The sequence below is a fragment of the Antedon mediterranea genome, chromosome 2 (genome assembly GCF_964355755.1).
Source record: "Antedon mediterranea chromosome 2, ecAntMedi1.1, whole genome shotgun sequence".
NCBI classification, from domain to species: domain Eukaryota; kingdom Metazoa; phylum Echinodermata; class Crinoidea; order Comatulida; family Antedonidae; genus Antedon; species Antedon mediterranea.
Window position 1 is genome coordinate 13,477,130 of NC_092671.1, and position 27,736 is coordinate 13,504,865.

Consider the following 27,736-nt stretch of genomic DNA (forward strand, 5'->3'; position numbering starts at 1 on the left):
TATCGACACTAAAATTGTATACAAATGTTTAAATAATAAATCCTAATCATATTGAAAACAAATATTGGTACGTAGGCGCACCTACCACAGTTATGGTTTATTATTATTATTATGTATTATATCTAAAACGTTTGTTATAAATACTGTTTACTATGCTGCATGCATAAAGTTTAAATATAAATTTCTAAACTCTGTATTGTACATATTATTTTTCTTTGATTTTCTGATGAATTAATGTGTTCATATTCGTAATTCGTTATTTATATCGTTCGATTTTCTGATTTAATATTAAGGCTTAATTATCGCAAAATGTATCGCAAATAGTTAGGCCTGTCGATATAATTCGACTTTAACATTACTCTAAAATAATAACGTAGGCCTTTGGTTGTTTTTTTAATCAAAATTGAAATTTAAACAAATAATTTTAATGGCAAACATGTTTAGCGCCCTCTAAATATTGAACTTAGATATGGCATGTTTCATGCAGCGCATGTGTGAAACGTTCGTAAATGCACTGTTCGTGTTTTTCGGATATTTCATCCGGTTCACGCCCCGTATACTCACGAGAGAATTTCAAGCCCCGTGACGAGTGTTGAGTAGAGGCCGATTTTGCACGATTTATCTACACAAATAAGGGGGAAAATACTGCCATTATGGGCGGTGAAGGTTTTTTATTTATTCCAGACTATATAGGACTATTTTACGGTCTGATTTTTGAACTTCCAGAGTATATACGCAATGAGCCCGTGGAGCCGGAGGGATTTATTGGCGAATTCAGAAAGTACGGCCGATACGAAAACACAGATTTGTTCATTATCGTTTTGCTAGCTTGTGTATGGACATTTGTAAGACATATCTTTACCAAATATATATTCAAGGTAGGCTATATAATGTGTAGTGTTTCATTAAATTATACGCTATGTTTAGGTGTATTTTTATTTTAGTGTTATGTGTTTGAAATGATTTCCAGTGAGTGGCAGTCCATCCAGTGGCTGCTGTGTGTGTACCACACTGAAGTGGGTGGGTGTTTCCTCTGTGTGTGGTGATGATGGGTGGCACATTATTGAGTTGATATGGATTGCTAAAGTAGAGGGCCAACTAGATTAGGCCTACCTACAATGTATCTAGAAAGTGCCTACTATTTTACAGTATTGATATTATCACGGTGCCAGGTAGAGTAGGCTAGAACGTACCTCCCTGGCCCTTGCTTGGTGGCAGCTTTACACTCGATGATTTGCGAATAGAGAAAAGGCAGGTGGTGTCAATGAGTCCCGATTTCCTTGTGTGCACTCGCCATACATAAAGGTAAGTGAGCCTAAAGACGATATGGCCTAATTGGCTTGATGTTTCGTTGAAGCTCAACTTGGCCTCGACTCAAAGGGTATAAGTCCTTTCAGCATCACAAGAAAGCAGAGGTACACTAGTATAGAATATCTTGTAATATGTTAATAATTGGGTTATAACTATTATACTGTATAAAGGTTTTAGCAGCCAATCAAACAGGTAGCAATTGCGATATTGGTGAGTGTCACATTGGTGTCATCGTCACATTGCTGTCACCAAGGAGTTGGTAATTAACAACCCTCTTGCATCATGTAACTTTCAAATCTTTTAAAAAATTAGGGTGCATTAAAAACTTGATTTACCAAGAACAGGTAGACAAATGTTTGGGAATATTAGGAGTCTCACCAAAGCGTCCTGTTTTTAAAATATGACATGATTATTGATAAATCAATTTTCTTGAAATCGGAACACACACTCCAGAATGCACCAAAATGTAGTTAATAGTAAATACCTCTTTTAGTGTTATAAGCAGAAAAATGCCGGTGCTACATTCTCAAAATAATTATTTCTCAAAATGATACAAAATATTGTGTAAAAATTGAATTTTTATTTAAAATCTACTAAAATCCGTTTCCAAAGGTTATTATTAACAATACTGTAGATAAACGCAATCAATACACCAGTATTAAGTTTTCTATTGTAATTTTACAAGGATTTTAACTACAAAAAGAAGCATTCCTATTGTGCAGTGTGGCATGCCTTGTTCTTTACCAAAGATTTTCTTGTTTGTTATGCTGTTAGTTGTTTCAAGGTAACAAACTACTTTTTAAAATAATAGATGTACAGTGTAAGTCCAAATAGTACTATATGTGCTGCAATAAAATTTCTATATTTCCAGTTTATTTTCTTATTGCGATGAATTTTTAAGTCATATTTACTAACAACTTAAGCAAATATCAGTGGTACTGACATATGCCCCATGGGGCATATGTCAGCATTGATCATCTTGAACCTGAAATGGGTTTACCTACATCACATCATTTGGGCTTGTTAGAAGTTTTAATCCCAGTTTGGACTTGGACCATGTTACAATTAGTTCCAGTTGATGATTGACCAAATGTCAATTTCACATGATAGCTTGACTAAGATGATAACAAATGACAATGATAAATCCACATATGGCGGCAGGGGTTCGACCTTCCCGATCACAGATTCCATTGTTATGTTCATTTTGGAAACAAAGGTTTATTGTTTATGTTGGGATGAGTTGTGTTTTCTGGGCTAGGCCATGTGATACTGATCAAAGTTGTTAACAAAAGGCTAAATTATTTAAATAATAATTTATTGAAACATATCTTTAAATTGATGAATGAATCAACTAAAACAATTAATGCGCCAAACCAAGGTATATTATACGGACCACACTTAAACATGGAAGACTAAGTACGTACAGTAACATACTATATAACAAGAAACATGTAAGGACAGTAACCACTCCCATGTAGCCTACATAAAACAGAGTAAACTGGGTTTTGTCTTACTATATAAACACAATCGGTATTCAGAAACACACCAATGACTCAGTATTCCAGTGCATGGTATTGAAATAATCCTACATTCAGACTACAGTTTAAATCAGGGATCTAAACAGAAAGATTCACAGCAAGTATTATAGATATTGACTGCTTAGAGGTTAAATATAACTTATATTAAATATTAACTTAATATCATTCCCGAGGGGATGTCTAATCTTATATTTTACCGATATAAAAGGCGATTTATCTGTTATATTACATAGCCACCAACAAGTAGAATATCTGCTGAGTCGGGTTGCTAGGCTAGGCCTAGGCCTTCTTTTTGTATTGTGTGTAAACAAGCTGCCCAGACACCTTAACCTTTCGAAGAATAATATACAGATAATTAATAATTAATGGCAGTAAAATATTCACTAGCCTAGGTCGTTTAAATAATAACAGAAGAATTTCTATCAATAAGCCCACATTAATAATAATATTATCAGGTAGACCGAATAAATAATAATTCGTCTTCTTCGATCGTGTGCCGAATCACCGGATGTTCAGTGCGTCGCGCGCGTATCGGTTACTACTGTGAGTATTAACCAATCACAAACGGTCTTTCATCACATCTAGGGAGGACTAATAACAAATGAGGGCGCTATGTATGCATAGTTTAAATAGTTTAGTTGAGTAATTTCTTCAAGCAAGTTCCGTGGCGCAGCGCATGTAGCGTTGTCTTGTGATGTAGTGACAATTTCATCGCGAGTTCAAGACCCAGTAGATGACTTTTGTTTATTTATCGGCAAACGCGAGTGTTGCCACACGAAAATTACATAGACCCCATTTACACTTCAGCTTTTAGCGAGCCCGAGGCCGGCTCCGAGCCAAAAGTGCACAAGTGTAAACACTCTGGGAACAACCGAGCCGGCCTCGAGCCGGCTCAATTTTTAGCCTAGTCTAGAGTAGGCTTTGGGCCGGCAATTGCGGGCTTCGGGCCGGCACTTCGTATAGTGTAAACACTCGCGGTCATAAAATGAACGTTCTGGGTCAACCATAGTTTAAAGTTTACGAAACTTATTGCTGATGAACGGGAATTCTTCATTGAAAATAAATTGGTGAAGATGTATACGCCTTTTTCACGAAACGGAAGACATCTTCGATCGATGACAAACAATGCCGTGCAACAAAGCGTAACCAACAGAAATAACATAGCGTTTTCAGGGGATTTCTGGACACCATGCTTATACACTGTGGTGTTTTTTTTCGATGGCCTTTAAGAAGTGAAAACAAATTTTCTAATTTTTTTCAATCACAGAGTTATGTAGGCTAATCTTTAAAGAACATTTTACAGGAAAAATTTGTCCATACGGCTGTCCGTTGAGGAGTTACGAATTAACGGAGTAACTTGTCCTCAGAAAATAGGCTGAAAACGCTATGTTATTTCTGTTGGTTACGCTTTGTTGCACGGCATTGTTTGTCATTGATCGAAAATGTCCTCCGTTTCGCGAAAAAGGCGTATTGATCTACTACTATTCTTCAGAAAACGAGACGCAAACATTAGTAGTAAAGCAATAATACAATTGTTTTGATCCATATTAAATACCGTTATTTGATTCTTTTTTGCTAAATTTCGATACGGTCTAGGCCTAGTGTAGATCGACAACGTTTAATAATATTAACTTTTTAAGACGGTTGGTGGGCGCACATGAGTGGATATGACGTGAATGTAGCGAAATCGTATCATCGAGCACTCTTCCGCGAGAGTAAGTGTAAACACAATAGTAGGGGCCCGAGGCCGGCTTTTTAGGTAAGTGTAAACACATTGCGGGCTAAAAAGAAAGCCGGCGTCGGGCCGACTTGGGGCCGGCTAAGAAATCGTCGATGAAGTGTAAATGAGGTCATAGTCAATATCATCGTACTCGAGAATTTATATGATTAATGACAGGGACACGATAATTACGCGAAAATTACTCAGTCAATATCATCGTTCTCGAGGATATATACGATTTACGATCCTCGCAGCGGTAGTCATGTGATGCAGTTTCAACCAATCACGGTCACGTATTTACATACCGTAGGCTATGTAATATATAAAAATACTACATACAGTATGCTTCTTAATGTGTAAAATAGGTGAACATTAAGCTTCTTAACACATTGACTGCCAAGGCATTTTCCATAATTTCTGTCCCAGTGCCAAGTCCCGTTTACATATTAAATTACAGTTTGAAAGTGTAACATCTGGTCACAGACTATCATGATGTCATTCAAAATATTTTTAGATTATCGTTTACGTACATCATTCATAAACTGCCATGCGATAATTCCTGTTCCAATCACCACTGCCAGCGATTCTACATACAATACAAAAGTGCTACGATTTTGACGTAGTATTACGTCTTGGCAAGTAGCGACACGCAATTTTTGACGTATAAATACGCCGTGGCAGTGAACGTGTTAAGTAGGTCTTTTTTTTTAACTCCTTTAAAGAAATTGAATAAATGAATATGTTATTGTAGTTGTCAGGCATGCAGTACACAACCAACAATTAATCTTTAGCCGGTTTAAAAGAAGTAGTACCCATTAAATCCACTCGATTATTTTTTTTCATTGTGAGGATTCTTTTCGAAGGTCATGAGATTTAATTGTTTGGAGTGGAAGGGGACATCCATTCTCAGGCTCTGGTATTGTAGAAAAAGTACCATTTTTAAAAAGAATCGAAATGTTCTGCTTGTTATCAAGTTGTTCCCCATGTTATAGAAGATCCCTTGCTTAGGGACACATCCCTAAAGGCATTAAAGGCATATAGACAATTGAACATTAAATAAGGGGACACTTTGTTGTTGGATCGTGAATGTGTTCCTTTAATATAATGTTAAAGATGTATTGTCTCTTTGTCAAATTCCAAAAAAAAAAAAAAAACGATTTCGAAAAAAAGTGGGTCATTTTGAAGTATCATAATAGTTATTAATTTTCACCAAAAATGAGTCGGAAAAAAAATCATTTAAAATGGACCTGAAATGGAATTTCGATTTTCAAAAAATTCACACATGTTATTTAAATGTATCAAATTAACACAAACCCACACAAATAAAAACAAAATGTATAGTATTTTGAGTAAAAACGAAATTTTAAGATACCATGGTAAATTAGCGAAAATTACTCACGCCATTGCAATATTCTATTTCAACGGCCGTCGGAAGCCTCTATATTCACGACGTCACATATACATACGATGATATCGAGAGTATCTAATGTTGTTGAAATATAGGTCCCTAAAATGTACTTCGTTTGTTCTAAAACCCGAATTTAGAAGGCCTACCTCCCAAACATTTACTAGGCCTAGGCCCCCAATCCAGAGCGCGGAGTCGATCCACCACCCACATCATGCGTTTCATGTGCATCCAAGGACCAAAGCGATATCAACAACTTGCTGCGCTCATTGTCAAGCCAAAGTAAAATATGAATAAAATTCGTTTTCGAACTGCCTGATTCATGACAAATAAATTATCATCTCATATTACTAATTTAATTCTGCTAAACTAAAAACTAAAGAAACTAACACGTATTAGCAGTATAAATTACGAACGATATACAAAATACACGAACGGAAAATATGGATACGCATCATTGCGCACAGAGCTGTATCCCGGACAACGTTGCCAGGCCAACTTCGGTATTGCCAGAAAAAAACTGTTTATTTTAAGATTTTAAATCGTCATTTACTTGATGAATAACCGTTTATACGGTAATAATTTTATCTAAAAAATTTCTAAATACGTTTCTGCAAATGCACAAGCATTTTTTAGAAAATACTCCATAGATTTCAAGAGTTATAGCCAAAAAACTGCAAATTTTCCATTGGAGGGATAGGAATATATTCGCAAAGTGACGTCACCCGCGAATTTTTTTGATTTTCAAATGGGGCATTCCCCAAAAGGGCCAATTTATATTTTGTAACAATATACATTCTAGCAACACCTAATAGCCCCCAAAACATCATTCTAAAATGAAAAAAATTGAAAATCCATTTCAGGTCCATTTTAACTGAAATACAGACGTTTTTTGGTTCAAAAAATAACTTTGATTTCCAGTCAAAGTTTTCTATCAAAACATATATCTCATAATGCAACGCGCTTATTTGGCTACTCTGTATGCATAATCATAAAACTTCTACGCGATCTGTGTAAGAAAACCTTCTCATCCGTGACGAGTTGACAGTAAATAATCCTAATTAGCATCATGCATAATGTATACTCATGGTTTGAAATCTTTGTTTACTTTCGCTCGGGACAATTATCCAGATGAAATGTAATCAAATTAATTTAGCTGTTAATTACGTAAAATTGTTGTTTTTGGCTCGAATTTTCGACTTAAGGTGAATAACTTTAATATTACTTTGATATGGCCAATTTATATTTAGAATATTTTAAACCTCATTTTTTGGTGTTTCAAGGGACAATACATCTTTAAATTGATAATGAATAGTTATATAGCGCCATGTCCGCATGTGATTTCTTTAGTTTGGGGTGTTTTTTTCTTTTCTTTTTCCTTTGTTATGAGTTGTCCAAATGTAAATCTGAAAAGACTTGTTATGTTTTAATTAAATACTGTCCATACTGGGTGTGTAATATGTTAATTACTGATAAGAACATTGCATCTGTAAAAATGATGGTAGTCTATATTTAGATTAGAGCAAGCCTTTTGAATGACAATATAATTTTGTTTTTGTTTTAATTTTGCAATTGTTCAGTACATAACAAAAGATTAGTAGTAGTAGTATCAGTAGTAGTAATGCTATAATAATCAACTACCCGTGTATATTATAGTTTATGTTAATGAGTTGACTGTACGTATGATAAGATAATAATATCATTTCAAGTAAAAAAAATCTTTATTTTTTTAGCCTTTAACAAATCATCTTCAGTTGACACCTGTCAACGCAGCAAAATTTCCCGAGAGTGCGTGGAGGTTTACATTTTACACATTTTCATGGTCGTTTACAGCTTATGTAATTTTTTTTTGCGGATATGAAGTCTTTTACAAACCAAACATCATTTTCAAAGGTACGTATTATTTTATAGTCACGTATTAAAATATTATGAAACACTGACAAATCATCTAGTCTATTGTGCCTAGCTTAACCTGGATAAACCAACAATAGCCTCTCCAAGGTGAGGAATACAATACAAAAAGAAGAGAAATGAAAAAGCATGCCCTGTAGTGTGGATCATCCCACATACAATCGTAACATCATTGTGTGTGTGCAGTATGTGTAATTCCATCCCCTATTTAGGTTAAATTTGGACACAAGGCTTGCTATTCCATTGTCTTACCCCAAATAAATTAATCCAAATATATTGCCTGGTAGTGGTTCAAAATTAGTTATTTGTACGTAACCAGGAAGTTGTGGTAAAATAATATTGCAGTGTAACTAAGGAGCTGAAGTTAGTACATTAAACATGTGACTATTTTTTAATGTGTACTACTTTAATACACAAGAGTCAACATTTAATAAATGAAACAGTACAGATAACTAACTATTTAAAATGTAATATTCATCTTTCCTTCTTTCAGGGAACATTTTCGCCAGTGTAGCATAGCAAAAAGCTATACAAAACAACCTTATTGCTACACATTTTGAAAATTGTGTAGCAAAACATACTATACAAAACTATGTTTCTCGACTTAAAAATCAGTTTGATTTGCAATATTACTAAACAAAATTTTTTAAAGAAAATTTTCCCTGTCTTTACAAGTAGAAACAGCAAAATCTTAGAACTTATTGCTGATTTGTTCATGCTTGTTTGATATCTGGTTGGGTATTTGTTATATTTTAATGCATCGCTAATCTCTAGATGCATTGATTTCTAAATCAATAATTAATACCAGTTTGGTCTACTCTATGATTATCTGTCTTTTATTATTATAAATCTTATTGGTATTAAAAATCGGTTATTAAGCCTCAATGCATTTCATACATTTTTAATGTTTATGCTTCATTTGAGAAATTAATTTCTCATTGAGTATATAGTACACCTAGCATTAGTTTTGCCAAGCTGTCAAATGACATGAACTTAATAATGAATTTTGTCAGACAGAATTAACTTCATAAAAACTTCAACTTAGACTCTATAATAATTGTCTGTATTACACCGAATTATTACTTACAGTAATAACAATGGCCCTGTTTCTGCTGCCAAGAAAATACCGTATTTAATACGGTATTTTTTGAATACCGTATTTATACCGTATTTTTTTGGCAGCAGAAACTGCGCTCATAAAAAAAATACTACTAATAATTTTGTATACCGTATTTTCCCCACAAAATTTGTGGATAAAATACGGTATTTACAAATTTATACCGTATTGTTTGTACCCATTTCTGCTTCCAATAAAAAATACCGTATTTTTTTTTACCTGCAACATGAGGTCAACATCGTTATTTTCTGTTGCTGTCAGCTGTTTTACACACATGTATAGATATATTCGCCAAAAATGTGGAGCGAAGATGTTACAGTATTTACTATATAAATCTGTGTGGGGAGGGAGGAGGAGGGCAAGCTAAAATGTCCGGCCAACTAAAGGTAATAAAAGGGACAACCGCATTTATAAAGACATTTCTAAAAATAAAGCAGGAGTACGGAATAGACTTGTCTCCAAAGCAAGTAAACTCAAAGCTGAAGAGCTGCGAAAGCAGTAACATTGCAAAAGACAATAACTCGGGGAGGAAACAAATTACTTGTCCCCATTACGATGTTTTCTGTGCTCTCACAACATCTGTGTCAATAGAGGATAGGCTGTTGAAAGTGAGGCGTAAAATTTCCTTTATTGCGACTTTTAATTATCGACCAAATAAATGAATGGCAATTTGGGTAAAAATTATGAAATTTAACACGATCACCCAAGAAGAATTGTTAGCAGAAACGGGGTACTAAAAAATACGGTATAAAAAATACCGTATTTTATACCGTATTTTGAGCAGTTGCAGCAGAAACAGGCCCAATAATTATCTTGTACAGTATTATTATTTTCAATATTGCAGTTTATTTTTGTGATGTTCAAAGTAATATGACTTTACTATATGAATTATCAGTAGTTCCCAGTTTGTGGTATTTTGAGCACTGTAGGTATTACAGTAGTTACTTTTTTTGGATTTTGTAAAGGTAGAGATGTAGTACTGTAGACGTTAACGCGTCTACTTTGGTTTTGGTCTTGGCCAGCGGCTTGTTATAATTGTATCTTTCTTAATTTTCTACAGGTCTCTTTTGTCTTGATCCATAACAAAATCCCTGCAGAATTTAAAGTATTTGAGTTAAACTTCCATTTTCCGTCCTTTTTGTATTGGATATAAAACAAATTAATACAGCTTAAGTTGGCTCTGGTTATTTGACAGTGATACATCTAGGAAACAAAGGTCTAATTAAAAGAAAGATAACTGCTTATTGCATGTGTCATGAGGCAGCTATTGCTATATTATTGATTAGTGAATATGATTAATAATATTGTAGTCGAGTGGCCAAGCAGTTAAGGCACAGTGCTGCAAACCATAGCTATATATATTGTTCTGGTTGTAGTATTCTCGGGTAAGGACTTAAAACTGGATGTCTAATGTACACATCTGGCTCGTTTGCACCCAGTACATCTTTTGGAAGAGTAGGGGTTACCCCGGTGTACTGATCCATGCAGCCCCTGTCATTGTGGACAGACAAACGGGTGCCATTTGGTGGCAGCACTCGACGAGAAAGGCATCCCTTTGGAGAAGAAAGTTGTGACATGGGTTGTCCACACCAGTGCGCAATTCAGAAGAAGGCTGTAAGTCGCACTCTGTAGTATATACAGTATAATATAACACTATCAGTGAACTGTGTATAGAGCTTTTACTGGCAAGATTTTTTAAATACACTGTAGAGTTTAAAAAGTGGGTCACAGTTTACAACAAAAAGTGACCATTGGTTGACTAAAGCTAAATTGACTTGTGTTCTATTGATTTTTCGTGGTACTCCTCAAGGTATAAAGCATATTAATTGATATCCTGTTTCTCATATTATTTAGAATCTAATGTCAATGTCATTGTCAATTTCCTATAGGGTCCAATCCTTCAATACCAATGTAATGCAAAATTACTTTTGTGTATGATTCAATGTATTTTGATTTCATACAGTGTTTGGTATTGTGGATGCAGTATTGACAAGAAGCTGAATGTAATCAAATGCTAGAACTTTAGTCATACTTTAAACTGTCTGTAAGATATTCTATGCACTGAACCCAGGTTCAACAATCCCAGAAACTTGTTCATTAGCATGACAAAACAGACACGAGACTAAATAAACTAAAAGGTTCATATCCTGGTCTCCACATCTTGCATCGCATACAGTACTTGTACTTTGTGTCCAGCTTCTCACATAAGTCGTAAATGTTTTTAAGTCCAACAAGATGAACATGGTTGTTTTAACTGTTTTGATAAAAAAAAATGGGATACAAACAGTGAACAAAAAAACATTGGCGCTTGAACAGGTCTAATCCAAGCTACTGTATAAGCAGCAGCATGTGTGGGCAAGTTTTAGCAAACCACAATCAACAACAACTTTATTTTACTTTACAGTATATTATTTGTAGGATTGATCATCCTTGACTAGTAAAGACTAAATATTTAAGATTAAATGCATGCTTTTGTGATATTAATTTGTGTAATATAAAAAGAAATTTCTGTTTATTAAGAGACAATTTAGTGTCTAAGGTGCTGTACAGTATATAATCAGTATATTGCAGTATCCATTGTATATAAGAGAGTGCTTGTATGTTTTTTACTACTCCACACATCCATATACATGGGCTATCAACAATATTGGAATTGTACTGGGAAGGTTTTAAACTACTTTTAAAATCTGTCCATATGTGGGGAGAGGGAGGAAATGGGGCATGGTGGCATTCCCCAATTTAGAGCAGGTTTCTTTGCTAGTTTTATAAATACTTTATACTCACTCATTACTAATTTCAGGCTGGACAGTTGGATCATTGGTTCCATCTGAAATTTACTGGTTGTATGCCGTGCAAGGATCATTCTATCTTCATAGTATGTTTGCTACTATTTTCTTGGATGTATGGAGAAGTGATTCCCTTGTACTATGTATACATCATGTTCTTACACTGATACTTATTACATTCTCATATACTGTCAGGTAAGTGGGCTATCTTCTACCCTACAAGCTTTTTTTAAACTTTCGCTTTTTACAACTTACAATACTTACCAATGTACTGTATCTCTCTATACAATCTTTTAACCTCAAATATGACCATTAATCATGTGAGAGATTCTCATGTGTCGGTTATTGCACTTTATACATTATTATACATTTAAACAAAAGGCATCAGCCATGTTACAGATATCGAAACTAAAAGGATATAGAATAATGTTTTTATAGCTTCTTCAAACTTCTTTATTTCAGATATCATGTGTTAGGTTCTTTGGTTTTATTATGCCATGATTTTAATGACATATTCCTGGAATTAGCAAAATGTTGCGTTTATTCTAAACCAAGAAAAAATGGATCTAAAGTTGAGATTTACGAAACACTTGGAAACATATGTTTTGGTGTATTTTTTGTGTCATGGTAAGTAGAACCCTCATAGTTAATGTCTTTTGTTAAGCTCACAAAAGCAAACATCGTTAACATTTAGGTTTGTAGCAGAAGATTTCCAATTATCACTAGGTGATCCAATCCACACTTACAATTTTGCACCGACCAATATCTAGGACTATGTTTGTGTATTCAAGGAATTTTGGACATCGCATTCTTTTCACTTATTTGTCTCTGATTTGCTAGTAGAGAATGCATCCCAGAAAACCTAGAATATAACCTGCCATAGAGGTGTTATGCAACTAGAGAGTAAACTCCAACCACACAATCTCGGCTCAAAAAGCGAGCCACCATCGAGAATGACCCACCCAATATGGCTGTATCAAATAAGTCAATCCGATAAACTGGTCATGCCCACTACTACATCACATACCACTATCACTATGTGACTCATGATGAATGTTTACCAACATTTTATTCATTGACTTCTTATAATTATAGAAACTGTACTGTATTTTGATGAGTCTCTGTTCTGTTGAAGACATCAATGTCCTATCACCAACTGTACAGTAGTTAACTCTCTTGTATAATAAAAACACTATGTACTGTAATAGTTTATCCTAACTATAGTACAATCGAGTTAATTATATAATAATTCCTAATTTTATTGCAACAGGATAATTGATATTCCAATCTATAAACTTCCATTAAGAATTTTTTTTTTTTTTAATTTGTGTCATAATTTCAGTCCCATTATATAGCATTGCAAGCGAGCAAGAAATAATAATGCATACATACAATACACACTAATTTACATTTGCGTGATAGTGTAATAATATTCTATAATTTGACTACTTGTAATTTAATACAGTGAAGGTGCTATGTTTCAATATTGCAGAGAGTATGATTGACTTTTTTAACAATAAAAATTGTAATACAAACTATATCCACTGATTAATCATAACAGAGTACGGTAACTCCGAAGAGTCAATTATGGTTTTCATTTTCCAGAGTTAATTGTTTTCTTTTACTATTTAAACCCAAGAATAGTTTTCATTTATTTGTTTAAGGAAGTCAGAAAAACAAGTTTAGTTTGAAATAATGATTGATATCACTTAAAAGCAGTTGATTTATGTGATATTATGTCCTGTTATTTACTTTTCTTTATTAAATTTAGACTAATGTTGTTATGCCAACTAGATTTACATACTAAATATGATATTGTATGTAGTTACAGACAAAATGAGGATATTAGTACTATGGTAAGGGGTTATCTCAAAAACTTTTAATAAGCATAAAAAAGGTGGTTGTAACTGACAGTTAATTGACGCATGATTGAATTATTCTTAATAAGGATAAGTCTAAAATGTTATTGATTTTTCAGTTTTTAAATCACAGATTAATGAAAAGCTAATAATTTGTATTAATCCGCCCATAGCCAAAGCATTGCATATAACAAAATTGAAAAAAAGCCCTATAAATGTATCGAAGATAATCAGTTTTCCCATATTAAACTATTAAACATTAAAAACAATATATTACCCAAAGTTAATCCAAAATTAACACTAATGAATATGTTCCATTACTAGATGGGAGTATCATACTTGAAAATGATTGATTTTTATAATAGAAAAATTGACAGATTTATTTCTATATATATTTTTATTTTGCAGGTGTGTTACCAGAATGTACTGGTATCCATTCAAAGTATTGTTAACAATTCAACCCAGTGTAGCCAAAGTGTATTATTCAGATCATCTGCCATTTGGCTTGGAATTCAACCTTATGTTGTGGGCAATTATGCTGATGGATGTATATTGGTTTGTGGTAAGGAAGAAGTATAATTGAACACTAAATTCTTATTTGAGTATTGGATTTGTTTTTATCATTTCCGAGTTATTCTCTGTTTTCATTCTAATAAACTTTTGCCACTTTGTTTCATTTTTTAACACTGTTGCTTGCAAAGTCCTTTGTCATCTTAAGAACATACTTAACCACTAAATCCTCAATTTCAAATAATTCATCACCAAATCATTGTCATTATTATATATTCAGTTTGATCATATACCACTCCTTTACCATTTCCATCTACTATATAATTTTCTTCAGTAGTGTTTGTGTATCAGCATTGACATCATGTCATCAGTTTTTGTCCATTCTTAACATTTTCATCAATATTATTATCGATGTTATCATTATTCATTAATATCATCATTTCCCATATCTTCACCAGTATCAACATCGTCATTATTACTACTTTAATTAACATGTCCATCACCATCACATTCCTCAGTGATGGACAGAACTGTAAATATAATAAAGCTACTCTACTCCAAAATAATTATTAAATTATACAATACATTAGTACTATTATTAGTAAATTTATTTTTTAGTTGCTTCCTCTACTGAAAATTCATTTCTTTCTTTCTATCTAAATATATAATGAATAGTTATGAATGAAATACAGTCAAAGCTTCCTCGCTTCCCTCTCTTTACATCCATGTTTACCAGATCAGTTATTGGTTGTTTTTATTGCTGTCAAAATTAAGTTAAACAAACTTATTTTAGAGAATGACCTTTGTTCTGTTGATATAAGTTAGGCAAAGTAAACGGCTATTTGCATTCATTGTGCCTGTTCTGCAGTAAATAGTAAAACACAATGGGACTACTTTATTACATTAGCTATTTTGAAAAGGGATCATGAATGTTGGTAATTCTTGTTTTGCAGCCTATGCATCTCTATACACTTAAATGCAAAAATCTACTTTGCATTTTAAAATTCTTAAAAGTCATCATCAATCAAATAGTCAATCATGATAGTGATGTAGTCAATTATTATACCACACCTTTTTCCCACTCCCTTTTTTTTATTCATGTGTGAGTAAATATACTTTCCTTTCCTATCCCATTCTTATACATAGTACATTGTTGGTCCTCTGCTACATACATTGTGCATGACTAAGAACGCCATATTTAAGAACATGGGATCATCTCCGTCTATGCAGGCAATGCCAATAGAATTCATAATCCCAATTTTCTCGTTTTCCACCATTGCAATCAATCACAACAATTAAGGAAAATAGTATGATAAAATCCATCTTGTGAAGATAATTTAAGAATGTTTCATCTCTTGTTACTTTATAACTTTATGGCTATGTACTTTAGTCGGTCTATAAATGTCTGTGGCATCACGATCGTTTATTAGATTGGAAATGGGAATGAGCTAATACATCACTGTCTGCTGTAATTGTTGGAGTCTAATGAAAATGAAACCCATGTAAATGCACTGTTATGTTATTTTTAGCAGCAAAGGCACATTATTCACAAAAACAATGATAATCAAGTTTATCCCTGAACTCCTACGATGGTTGGGATAAAGTATTGAAAGGCCCATGTGGCCAGAAATGACACTAGTGTATAGTTTATGTTATTTTATAATACATTTCAGTTTTAGGCAATACAACCCTTTTGATTTATATTGTCACACACAGGTTTTAGTATTTGTTTTCAATCATTATTATGGGCTTGTAAAAAAGTGTTTTTTTATCTACTAACTTTAGTTTAAGTGTATTTAGAGGTCATTTCATGTAGAGGTCCAGATATCTGCAGTACGTAGATAAATTTGTGAATATCAATTGGCTGATAATATAAAGTCCATTAGCTTTTAGAAGACCTCTCAGTATCATTAACATGCACACTTGGTACTTATCATGCAAGAAACTGTCTGGTTTAAGTGGTTTACTTAGAAGCTATCCATTGCGTTGTTGCGGTGATTATGATTGTGTCCATGAATTATGTCAACGACTTTCCTAATAAATTTTGTGATGATTAGCGCTTTTTACCATTGAAATAGTTAAATTTAATATGTTCTTCATAACCATTTTATTATTATTTCCATATTTGAGGTAATATCCAACGAGTACAGAACTTGTTAAATCGAACATTTTTGTTTTTTACCAAATTTTATAATTGGTCATAGCTTCTGAAATTAATATTTTGTGGTTGAGCTAGTATGTGTTGCCATGTTTTATCATTGGTTAAGCTAGTTGGTGTGGCCATGTTTTATCATTGGTTGAGCTAGTATGTGTTGCCATGTTTTATCATTGGTTAAGCTAGTTGGTGTGGCCATGTTTTATCATTGGTTGAGCTGGTAGGTGTGGCCATGTTTTATCATTGGTTAAGCTAGTTGGTGTTGCCATGTTTTATCATTGGTTGAGCTGGTAGGTGTGGCCATGTTTTATCATTGGTTAAGCTAGTAGGTGTGGCCATGTTTTATTCTTGGTTGAGCTAGTGGGGGTGTGGCCATGTTTTATTCTTGGTTGAGCTGGTAGGTGTGGCCATGTTTTATCATTGGTTAAGCTAGTTGGTGTGGCCATTTTTTATCATTGGTTGAGCTGGTAGGTGTGGCCATGTTTTTTATCATTGGTTAAGCTAGTTGGTGTGGCCATGTTTTATCATTGGTTAAGCTAGTTGGTGTGGCCATGTTTTATCATTGGTTAAGCTAGTTGGTGTGGCCATGTTTTATCATTGGTTGAGCTGGTAGGTGTGGCCATGTTTTATCATTGGTTAATCTAGTTGGTGTGGCCATGTTTTATCATTGGTTGAGCTGGTAGGTGTGGCCATGTTTTATCATTGGTTAAGCTAGTAGGTGTGGCCATGTTTTATTCTTGGTTGAGCTAGTGGGGGTGTGGCCATGTTTTATTCTTGGTTGAGCTGGTAGGTGTGGCCATGTTTTATCATTGTTTAAGCTAGTTGGTGTGGCCATGTTTTATCATTGGTTGAGCTGGTAGGTGTGGCCATGTTTTATCATTGGTTAAGCTAGTTGGTGTGGCCATGTTTTATCATTGGTTGAGCTGGTGGGTATGGCCATGTTTTATCATTGGTTGAGCTGGTAGGTGTGGCCATGTTTTATCATTGGTTAAGCTAGTTGGTGTGGCCATGTTTTATCATTGGTTAAGCTTGTGGGTATGGCCATGTTTTATCATTGGTTGAGCTAGTAGGTGTGGCCATGTTTTATCATTGGTTAAGCTAGTTGGTGTGGCCATGTTTTATCATTGGTTGAGCTGGTGGGTATGGCCATGTTTTATCATTGGTTAAGCTAGTTGGTGTGGCCATGTTTTATCATTGGTTGAGCTGGTGGGTATGGCCATGTTTTATCATTGGTTGAGCTAGTAGGTGTGGCCATGTTTTATTCTTGGTTAACTTGTGGGGGTGTGGCCATGTTTTATCATTGGTTAAGCTAGTTGGTGTGGCCATGTTTTATCATTGGTTGAGCTGGTAGGTTTGCTAGGCTCGCGCTAACCGCTCGCCAATTCGCCAATGGCGACTGGAGTCTCCATTTGGCGAAAATAATTATTGCCTCGTTCGCCAAATTGGCGAAAATACATTTCCAAGCCTAGGCCTAGCCTGGTCGGCGTGACTTCTTATGGGAGCGAGAATTCGCCACACTTCGGTACTTTCTGACTCGGGTACACTTTTTACCACAACAGCATTTTATGTGACGACGTCACGATCGCCGTGTTCATTTTTTTAGTTCTGTTTAAACATGCGCAGAGCGTGCCTCGATGACGTTTTAATGACACACAGTTAATGTGATTGGTTCGTGGCCGGTCGTCGTCGACGTGATGATGAGCGAATAAAAGGGGAAGTCCCTATTCTTCGACGTAGAAAATGAACTTCGAGAAGAAAATGTAAACAGAAACATGTGGACGAATACTTCCGTAAACGAGGCTGTTCTGTTATTTAAAAAGGGGAATTTTAAATTTAACAAAGTAATTACCTCAATAGTATAATGTTAACATGTTTAATTTTATTTCCCTTTCGATTATTCTAACCGAAAGTTGCGCTTTAAATTGAATAGCTAAGAAACAACGTATACTACAACGGCAACCCTGGCCAAAGCGCGTTTCGGCCGCCTTCATAGAATGGGTTACGGCCGCTGCATAGCAAATTCAAAGCTTCTTAAATTTCTGTGGTACATTTCTTCCTAACGTACTTGTTTTATATAATAGATTGATAAATATTCCACTTATTAAATAATTTAATAAATCGGTAAAATTGACGTTTCGAAGCAAGTATTCCATGATGAGAGGCGACATTTTTCGACATGCCTCGTGTGCGGTGAATACTAGTTCAGAAAATGGAACAGTCCACTGTGCGGGGGTTATCCAATCATTAATTAACGCGCTAATACCTAGGCGACGGTAATTTAGTAATAAGCGGAGAACTGAATCCCCCGTAAGGAAAATGGTAAACACTGATATTTATGGTAGGGATTATTTTTTTCAGTGGTTGGTCTTGTTGGCTTCTTCGCACCAGGTCCACGCAAAGTCAAATAAAACGATGTGGTTTATCAAACAGAAATATAAATTAGCTTTAATTCATTACTAAATTAGCCAGATTTTGATAATGAGAAAGGCTAAAAAATTGTTATCGTTAAAATTGACATATGAGGCGGATGTACATAATAATAATAACCGATTTACATATCAAAATAAAGAGTATTTAAAGCCTGATAACATGCAACAAAAATTACTCCACCACCTATTATGGACCTCGTGCGATCGGGTGCGAAAATGGGTAGGTGTTTTCCGAAGTTATTTTTAGCGCGCAGATTTCGTCTCGCCGGCTTTTGTACCTCATTTTTAACTCGTGTTTTCTATTAAAATATTTAATAAACATAGATTAAAAATATATAAAAATAATCCCTTAAACAAGATCTTTCCAGGCATATAATTTTTATTCTCATGGGTACATAAGAAATAGTATATTTTTAACTTCAAAGACACGTCACTTTTTGAAATTTCACGAACGTGTTAAAATCGCGGTAACGAAAACCAGCTTCATTGGGATAAATAATAATAATATAAATGTAAAAGAAGTAAAATAACAAACAAATACATGCATTATTTATTTAATAAACATTTTTGCGAATTTTTATGGTTTTTTAAATTTGGCTAAAGGATTTTCAATTTGGCTAATGTTTTTCAAAACCTTTCGCCATTTTGGCGAACGAAAATTTGACCTTAGCGCGAGCGTAGGGTTTGGCCATGTTTTATCATTGGTTAAGCTAGTTGGTGTGGCCATGTTTTATCATTGGTGGAGCTGGTAGGTGTGGCCATGTTTTATCATTGGTTAAGCTGGTTGGTGTGGCCATGTTTTATCATTGGTTGAGCTGGTGGGTATGGCCATGTTTTATCATTGGTTGAGCTAGTAGGTGTGGCCATGTTTTATTCTTGGTTAACTTGTGGGGGTGTGGCCATGTTTTATTCTTGGTTGAGCTAGTGGGTGTGGCCATGTTTTATTCTTGGTTGAGCTAGTGAGTGTGGCCATTTATTTAGCCATTTTGTGCCTAATTTTTGAACTTGTAATTTATAATGTCTGTTAGTGTAGTTTAAAATTCAGACCATGTTTACAATCTCAACATATCTCAAGCAAACCGGTTTATAAATGATGTTTTTAATCATTGACTAGATCAACATGTCTGCTATTCAGAAACCAGTTGACATTATTCGTATAATATTAATGTATAACAGTCATTTATACTATTGTGCAAGGTATTGTATTTTCGGTGATTTCAGCCAGAGTTTTGTTGTTTTGTTTGAAATAAATTAGTTCTTCAATATATAAACAATAAAATAACAAACTGTATATTAATTTTGTTTTTCAGTTTATTGTTATCCTACTTGTCAAAATATTGACAGGAACAATGAAAGAGATGGAAGACATCAGAGAAGATAACGATGGTGCGACAGCTGTTGGAAAACCTGTAACAAACGGCACAAGTACAGAGTACAGCACCAATGGGTAAATGTCTATAATTGTCATGCTATTATATTGCCATACTAGCTTTAATTTTTAAAAAAGCAAAAAAACATGCTAAATAATAGTGCTCTGTTTGAATAAGTACACTACCACCTCCTCCCCATCGTCGTACACTACCTCCTCCCCTCGTCATACACTACCTCCTCTTCTTGTCGTACACTACCTCCTCCCCTTGTCGTACACTACCTCCTCCCCTTGTCGTACACTTCCTCCTCCCCTTGTCGTACACTACCTCCTCCCTCTTGTCGTACACTACCTCCTCCCTCTTGTCGTACACTTCCTCCTCCCCTTGTCGTACACTTCCTCCTCCCCTTGTCGTACACTACCTCCTCCCCTTGTCATGCACTACCTCCTCCCCTTGTCGTACATTACCTCCTCCCCTTGTCATACACTACCTCCTCCATTTGTCGTACACTACCTCCTCCCCTTGTCGTACACTACCTCCTCTCCTTGTCATGCACTACCTCCTCCCCTTGTCGTACACTACCTCCTCCATTTGTCGTACATTACCTCCTCCCCTTGTCATACACTACCTCCTCCATTTGTCGTACACTACCTCCTCCCCTTGTCGTACACTACCTCCTCCCCTTGTCGTACATTACCTCCTCCCCTTGTCATGCACTTCCTCCTCCCCTTGTCGTACACTTCCTCCTCCCTTTGTCGTACACTACCTCCTCCCCTTGTCGTACACTTCCTCCTCCCCTTGTCGTACACTTCCTCCTCCCCTTGTCGTACACTTCCTCCTCCCCTTGTCGTACACTACCTCCTCCCCTTGTCGTACACTACTTCCTCCCCTTGTCGTACACTACCTCCTCCCCTTGTCGTACACTACCTCCTCCCCTTGTCGTACACTACCTCCTCCCCTTGTCGTACACTACCTCCTCCCCTTGTCGTACACTACCTCCTCCCCTTGTCGTGCACTACCTCCTCTCCTTGTCGTGCATTACCTCCTCCATTTGTCGTACACTACCTCCTCCCTTGCAACAATTAAGAACAATCCCATTCAGGCCCTCATTCCAAAACCAGTAGAAACAGGCCTTACAGTTTACATTATTGTTCATTTATGCATAATATAAAACGAGTTGCTAATCATAATTTTAATTGTTTCACTTATTTCTTTTTCAGAATTGCAAATGGCAACGGTGTGAAGAGGAGGCAGGTTGGAGGAAATGGTACCATGCATTCAAATCATAATCATGCCGAGTAGAAGCTTGACAAAATTTGTATTAAGCATTGATAGTCTAAATTGCTTTTGAACTCTTAAACATGATTTTTGTTATAACCCGTTGATTACTACATAAATTATGTTGCATATTTCGCCTCGTTTTTAGCACGTCTTATGGATATTTCATTTATATGCTATATGGTTGTGGTTTCAAAGCTGTCATTGCCTCTTTCAAGTTCCACAGTATAATTACCTGTAAATGTGTTCCATCAAAAGTTCTGCATTGGAGAGGTAAAATCCAGATTTCTGACAAGAGATGCAATTTTTTTTTTTACGCAGTTGTAAAATTCAATACTTGGAGATAATAACTTTTCAAATACATTTGTAAATTTACTTTATATTGTAATTAGCATTTGCTTTGGCATTCATGTTGCATAATGGAAATATAAATATGAGATATTAACACATCAAAGTACCAATAGCCTTATTGCAACAAGTCTTATTGCCATGTTATGACACAAGATTGCATAATATACACACTACAGGATGTAGGATATAGCTTAAGTAGCCATTCTTCAGTCGCTGTGCCTTTTTTCACTCAATTGAATACCTAGTATTTGAATAGGTTAGCAATGTTTAATTGTTAAATCAAACCTCATGACCTAGTGGCTGTTTCAATCATAACATTGCGGGATACTAAAAAATGATTGAGTAATAAACGGAGGCACCAATGGAACAATATTTGAATACAGTAGAATTCTTTTATTGGGAAACCTCTATTAAGGAACACTTTGTGTGTATGAATACAATATGTTTTAACACCCTATTCAAGGGATGCTCCTATTTAGAGGTCACTTCGTTGGGCCCCAGAGGTTTCTCCTCAGTAGGAGGTTTACCATGTACATCCAGGAATTCATTGTGGTTCAGTTAACAGTCTTCTCACTGCACCAAACCAAGACACTTTTTATTAAGTTTTTAAATAATTGACTGTTCTTTTGCATTTAATTTTGTTATTGTTATTTTCCACATGGGTGAAAGTAATTCACGTTAATGTTATGGTGTCAAATATTAACTTGTGTGGTGTGTATTCACATTTTTTTCAATATATTAACCAAGTTTGTCTTTACAATAAGCAAGGGATTTAAAACATAAGTTAATTCACTTTTCCTAATGTAAATACACTATTTTGTTACCTTCTGTGTATGTTGATTTTATACTGATCTTGATTTTGTAAAATGTCGATCAATGGGAATAGTGAGATAGATCTGGGTTTTAATTTTGACAAGGTGCTAGATTATTAAGAATAGAATTTATGTTTGTAATTTTCAAATTACCGTAATATCTCCCATTTACACATTCTTTTAGAATATATATTGGTAGCTTCTTGCTGGGAGTCCTACCACTAGAACAAGTATGTTAACACTTTTTGGCATAAAATACTGTATACCTCTAGAATGTGTATTAATAATGTGTATTAATAACTATTTTGGTGATTGTAAAATACAGTATTTATAGTTGAGAAGAAGTTGATTGGGAGATGGTACTGTAATTATTATAATGGTGATTGGTGTATGTAGTTAATCTGTGTGGTAAGAGTATGTCGAATATTGTTTATTAGTAATATCAGTTTTGCGGTACACTATGTCATTCCAAAAAGTAGTAAAGTATGCTTGAGAACAGTCTCAACTTTACTACCTTCTAGAAACACATGGGTACAACAAACCTAACTTCACTGGTGTTTATTCGACCATGACAACCTATAAACAATATATTGTTTATTGTTATTACTATTATTATTAGTATTTTGTAAATTTCAATATCTTGACTTTTTGATGTGCAATGTCAATGGTATAATTTTGGTTAATGGAGCTTTGGGTAAAATTGCCATCTCCACATAATAGTAAACCCGGATTATTTTTGCATAAATTTAAATTCCTACATGCATATATTTACAATGAATTTGACAAACATTTCTTGCATCAATAATCAATATTGTATAGTAACACTTGATGATAGTTAGCCAGCAAGTCTGACCTGGCTGACCTTATGCTCATTCATCCCTGCTGTAAGCAAAATGCTTCTTTATAAATCAACATTTTTCACATGTTTCATTGTTGATATAGATATTTGTGAAAATCTTTTCATTATTGGAAAAAAAGTATAAAATAAAATATATTTCTGGAAATTCTTAAAATTGAGTTGTATTCTCTTCCCTGTTAAAAACAAAACAAATCAATCCAACTAGTATATTTTGCCTATATTAATTACAAAAATATATCTATAAATTTAATATAAAAGTTTTGTTTAAATGTTGAAGCACAGGGGGTTTTTATTTGTAAAATATATTTAAAATATTCATTGATTATTCATAATAATTTATTAACCGATATTTGATTTTTAATATTTAAATTGTTTATTCAAAAAGTGGATAAATAGTCTAAATTGTGATGTTATTGCTCACACCATTTTGTTAGTGTTAGTAATATATCATTGTTATTACAACAGTCTAACATTAGAATATTAATAATATATTATACTCTTCAGAAAAATGACAAAGTTGATTGGAGGCCTGGAATTTGTTTTATAGTCATTGAATATATATATATATATACTTTTTTCTTAAATTTATATGCAAAAATCTTCCAAAATAGTTAATTCTAAATGCATTGCTTAGGATCAATTATTATGTAAGAAATGTATGGTGTATTTAGAATTTCTTTTATTAGACAAAACAAAAATTTACCAATGAAGAAGTCTCAATTTTTCACCAGACTCTACTGGTGAAAACTGTATTTTTACCAGCTTGGATATGTATGCGAGTATCTGGGTACTAGCTTAGATGTATCTGAACACTGGCTTAGTTATACCTGAGCACTAGCTTATATGTATCGGAGCACTAGCTTAGATGTATCTGACCACTAGCTTAGATATGCCTGAGCACTAGCTTACATGTATTTGAGCACTAGCTTATATGTATCTGAGCATTCGCTTAGATGTATCTGACCACTAGCTTAGATATTCCTGAGCACTAGCTTACATGTATTTGAGCACTAGCTTATATGTATCTGAGCACTAGCTTAGATGTATCTGACCACTAGCTTAGATATGCCTGAGCACTAGCTTACATGTATTTGAGCACTAGCTTATATGTATCTGAGCATTCGCTTAGATGTACCTGAGCACAAGCTTAGATATTCCTGAGCACTAGCTTAGATATACCTGAGCACTAGCTTAAATGTATTTGAGCACTAGCTTAGATGTACCTGAGCACAAGCTTAGATATACCTGAGCACTAGCTTAGATGCCTGAGCACTAGCTTAGAAATACATGAGCACACTCTTAGATATACCTGAGCACAAGCTTAGATATACCTGAGCACAAGCTTAGATATACCTGAGCACAAGCTTAGATATACTTTAGCACTCTCTTAGATATACCTGAGCACAAGCTTAGATATACCTGAGCACAAGCTTAGATATACTTTAGCACTCTCTTAGATATACCTGAGCACAAGCTTAGATATACCTGAGCACAAGCTTAGATATATGTGAGCACAAGCTTAGATATATGTGAGCACTAACTTATGATATTCCTAAGCATCATATTTGGGCCACCTACCTGTCACCTGGACACTGAATCTTGTAGGCTTAGGATTTATTAACAGTATATTCTTTTAGAAGTACGAAGTATTGAACTGCACATTAGTTGATGTTTTATGTTTATTATTGTTATTATTATTATAGTACAACTTTTATGATGCAAATGTTCATGTTCAAATACAGTTTATAATGAAGGCTACAAAACAGGGTGTAGTCAATGTTCAGTTGAATTTAAGGAACCGACCAAAACAGGGCAGGGTCAAAGTTGTATTTAGCACTACCAAAAAGCCATGAATAATGTTTAACAAATTCCGAATTTTACATACTTACCAAAACAAGATGACGTGATATACTGTATTTATTGTTTATAACGGAACAATATTTAATAAATGTGTGTTTATATAAGCATTTTAAATGGTTTTGTGTACAAAGAGATATTAGTCTGGTAAAATAATGCCTTTATTAATTTTTATTGTTTACATGCATCATTTCTTCCAATAGTCGTAATAGCTTTTCTGTGGTGAAGACCGAAACTGAAATTATAATGTAATTATATATAATATTGAATATTTACAGTTTTTAGGCAGAAATGTATTTTAAAATAGTTATTAGAATGTGTGTATGACATAAAAATAACTATATTAAATGCTGTATAATATTACTGTATATAACCTTGTTATAATTAATATCGTTACCATCTGTTTACACAGTGTTCGTTGAATTCATTTCAATTCATCCGCATAGGTAATGAGTTTTCACTATAAATAATTTGCATATTGTGTCAACTTTGTTACTATATTATTATAATACATTTTGACTTGTGTGTTTCCATTTTTACCTTATTAACTAAATCTAGTTTATACAAATTATTGATCAATGTCATGGTTGTCATGGTAACCCTGTTTAGTATCATAAATCATAAATTAGGAGGGATGTATACAGACTGTATCTGCCACAGGGTTCTATTTACTCTTGTTAACACTACTAATATTGATGTTTTGTCATTGTTCTTTCTATTTCTTTTATTCTAAATAATAATTAAGCAGTGGTCCCTATAAAAAGAACCAGTCCTTAAAGACTATATTGACCACTGACTTCCTAATGCTTTTTCCTGAACGTCAAGTAATTTTACCAACTGGTGCATATAATCTATCTATCAGTTGAATTAATACTCTTAAACCAGTTCAAACAATTTAGAATTGTCTTGGCTAATATTGCTTAGTTCAAAATAACTTTAAACTTTAAAACACTTTATTAAACTTTATCCAAATTTTGTTTTTAAATAAAAGTAATCACTAATTGTTCTTCCCGCGATAAATTAATTGAGTTTTTATGTTTCAATTGTTTTTCTATTAAAAATAAAAACTAAAAATAGTAGGTGGTCTAAAGAATGTGTTTTGATTTTTATAACAAACTAATTGAATACTTGGGTGTTATTTTTGTTCTTCTATAATTGTACAGAATGGTGATATAAAATAACTATAATTAGGTCATCTTTGAGTTTGGTAGTACAATTTAAAATATATTTTAGACAAAATATTGTGTATACAAATTTGCGCTTATGCTTAAGAATTAAGTTTTAACACAAATTATGTTTAGGCCAAATAAATAAAATGTTTAGTTTCACACATCCACTCCACATTGTATGGTCGCATAATTTTTTTACAATTTTGTTATTTTTATCTTTTATAAAATAGTTGTATTCAGTAAAAAAGTAAATCTCTCAATTTTCCATAAAAAAAATGCACAGTTGCAGTTTTTAAGCATTGCCAGATTTGTAAATGGAAAGTAGGCTTTTAAACTATCATTCTCATGTTGGTAAAATAACTACAATAGCTAATAGCTACTGTAACAGTAAAAAACAAATCAAATCCTGGATGTGAAACTAAATTTTTTTTTTATTTGGCCTTAAATATTTTCTATAAATCTACAATCACACCTATTATTGTGATAGGATCACTTGAGGTGTGTAGGCGATCTTGAGCTATGTATCTGTCACGTTAAAACCTATACACAGTAAATTTCATCACTGCACATTTTGATACTTCAAATTCAAATGATTTCAAGAATAAACTGAAATTAGAATAAACAAAGTACCTGCTTGGTATTGGGGTATGTGTTTCACATGTGGGCACATATCTTTTAAACGGTGAAATGTACAGGGTACATTTAGTATAACAAATCCCTACCCCTGTCTCTCCATATTTTATTCCTACCACCACGAGTAAGCTCTGAGTTAAAAATTTGACTTGTATGTGTATTATTTGAAGAGAATCCATATTTTCCTCTATAAGATAGATATGTGCCCATGTGTTCATGATGTATTTATTTGAATACTGTAGTACTGTTTCTTTTGTCAGTCAGGTGTACTATGATTTAATATGTATCTAAATAGTAAAAATGTCAATTTAATGTTTGTATTAGATTCACATTCTTTTTGGGTCCAATAAATGCTGTTAATTGTGAGAGATGTTTTGATTTTTCTTTGTAGTATTAAAAGAGTGTGTAAATTGTTTGAGAGAGAGAAAGAGAGTAGGCACCATGATTGGATGGTGGTGCAATAAATAGAGTATAAAACAAAATTCATTTAAGGGGACATCTTCGGGACCCAAAGAAGTGAATAGCAGCAAAGTATACAGGAAAAGAGACCGTGAATAATCATGAGATAAGTGCTCTGTAATAAAGACTATTGTTAATTAGAGTATGTCTAGCGCCACCAGGCTGTCGGAGGTAATTCGCGTTATTTCAATCAAGCCAATTGATAAT

General features: G+C 34.0%; 1 protein-coding gene across 1 annotated transcript; it reads left to right on the forward strand.

The window, feature by feature from the left end:
* The first annotated feature begins 482 nt into the window (after nt 1–482).
* LOC140040473 (ceramide synthase 1-like) lies at nt 483–27,436 on the forward strand. Its single transcript, XM_072086449.1, has 7 exons — nt 483–878; nt 7,708–7,867; nt 11,803–11,983; nt 12,251–12,415; nt 14,056–14,209; nt 20,052–20,188; nt 21,332–27,436. The coding sequence occupies exons 1-7, from the start codon at nt 654–656 to the stop codon at nt 21,411–21,413; spliced, it is 1,104 nt and encodes a 367-aa protein (XP_071942550.1). The 5' UTR covers nt 483–653; the 3' UTR covers nt 21,414–27,436.
* The last annotated feature ends 300 nt before the right edge of the window (nt 27,437–27,736 follow it).

Coding starts and splice junctions, on each gene's coding strand:
- LOC140040473 (XM_072086449.1), top strand. CDS start 654: ATGGGCGGTGAAGGTTTTTTATTTATTCCAGACTATATAGGACTATTT. Junction 879..7,707: donor TTACCAAATATATATTCAAG/GTAGGCTATATA, acceptor TTATTTTTTTAG/CCTTTAACAAATCATCTTCA. Junction 14,210..20,051: donor TGGATGTATATTGGTTTGTG/GTAAGGAAGAAG, acceptor TTTGTTTTTCAG/TTTATTGTTATCCTACTTGT.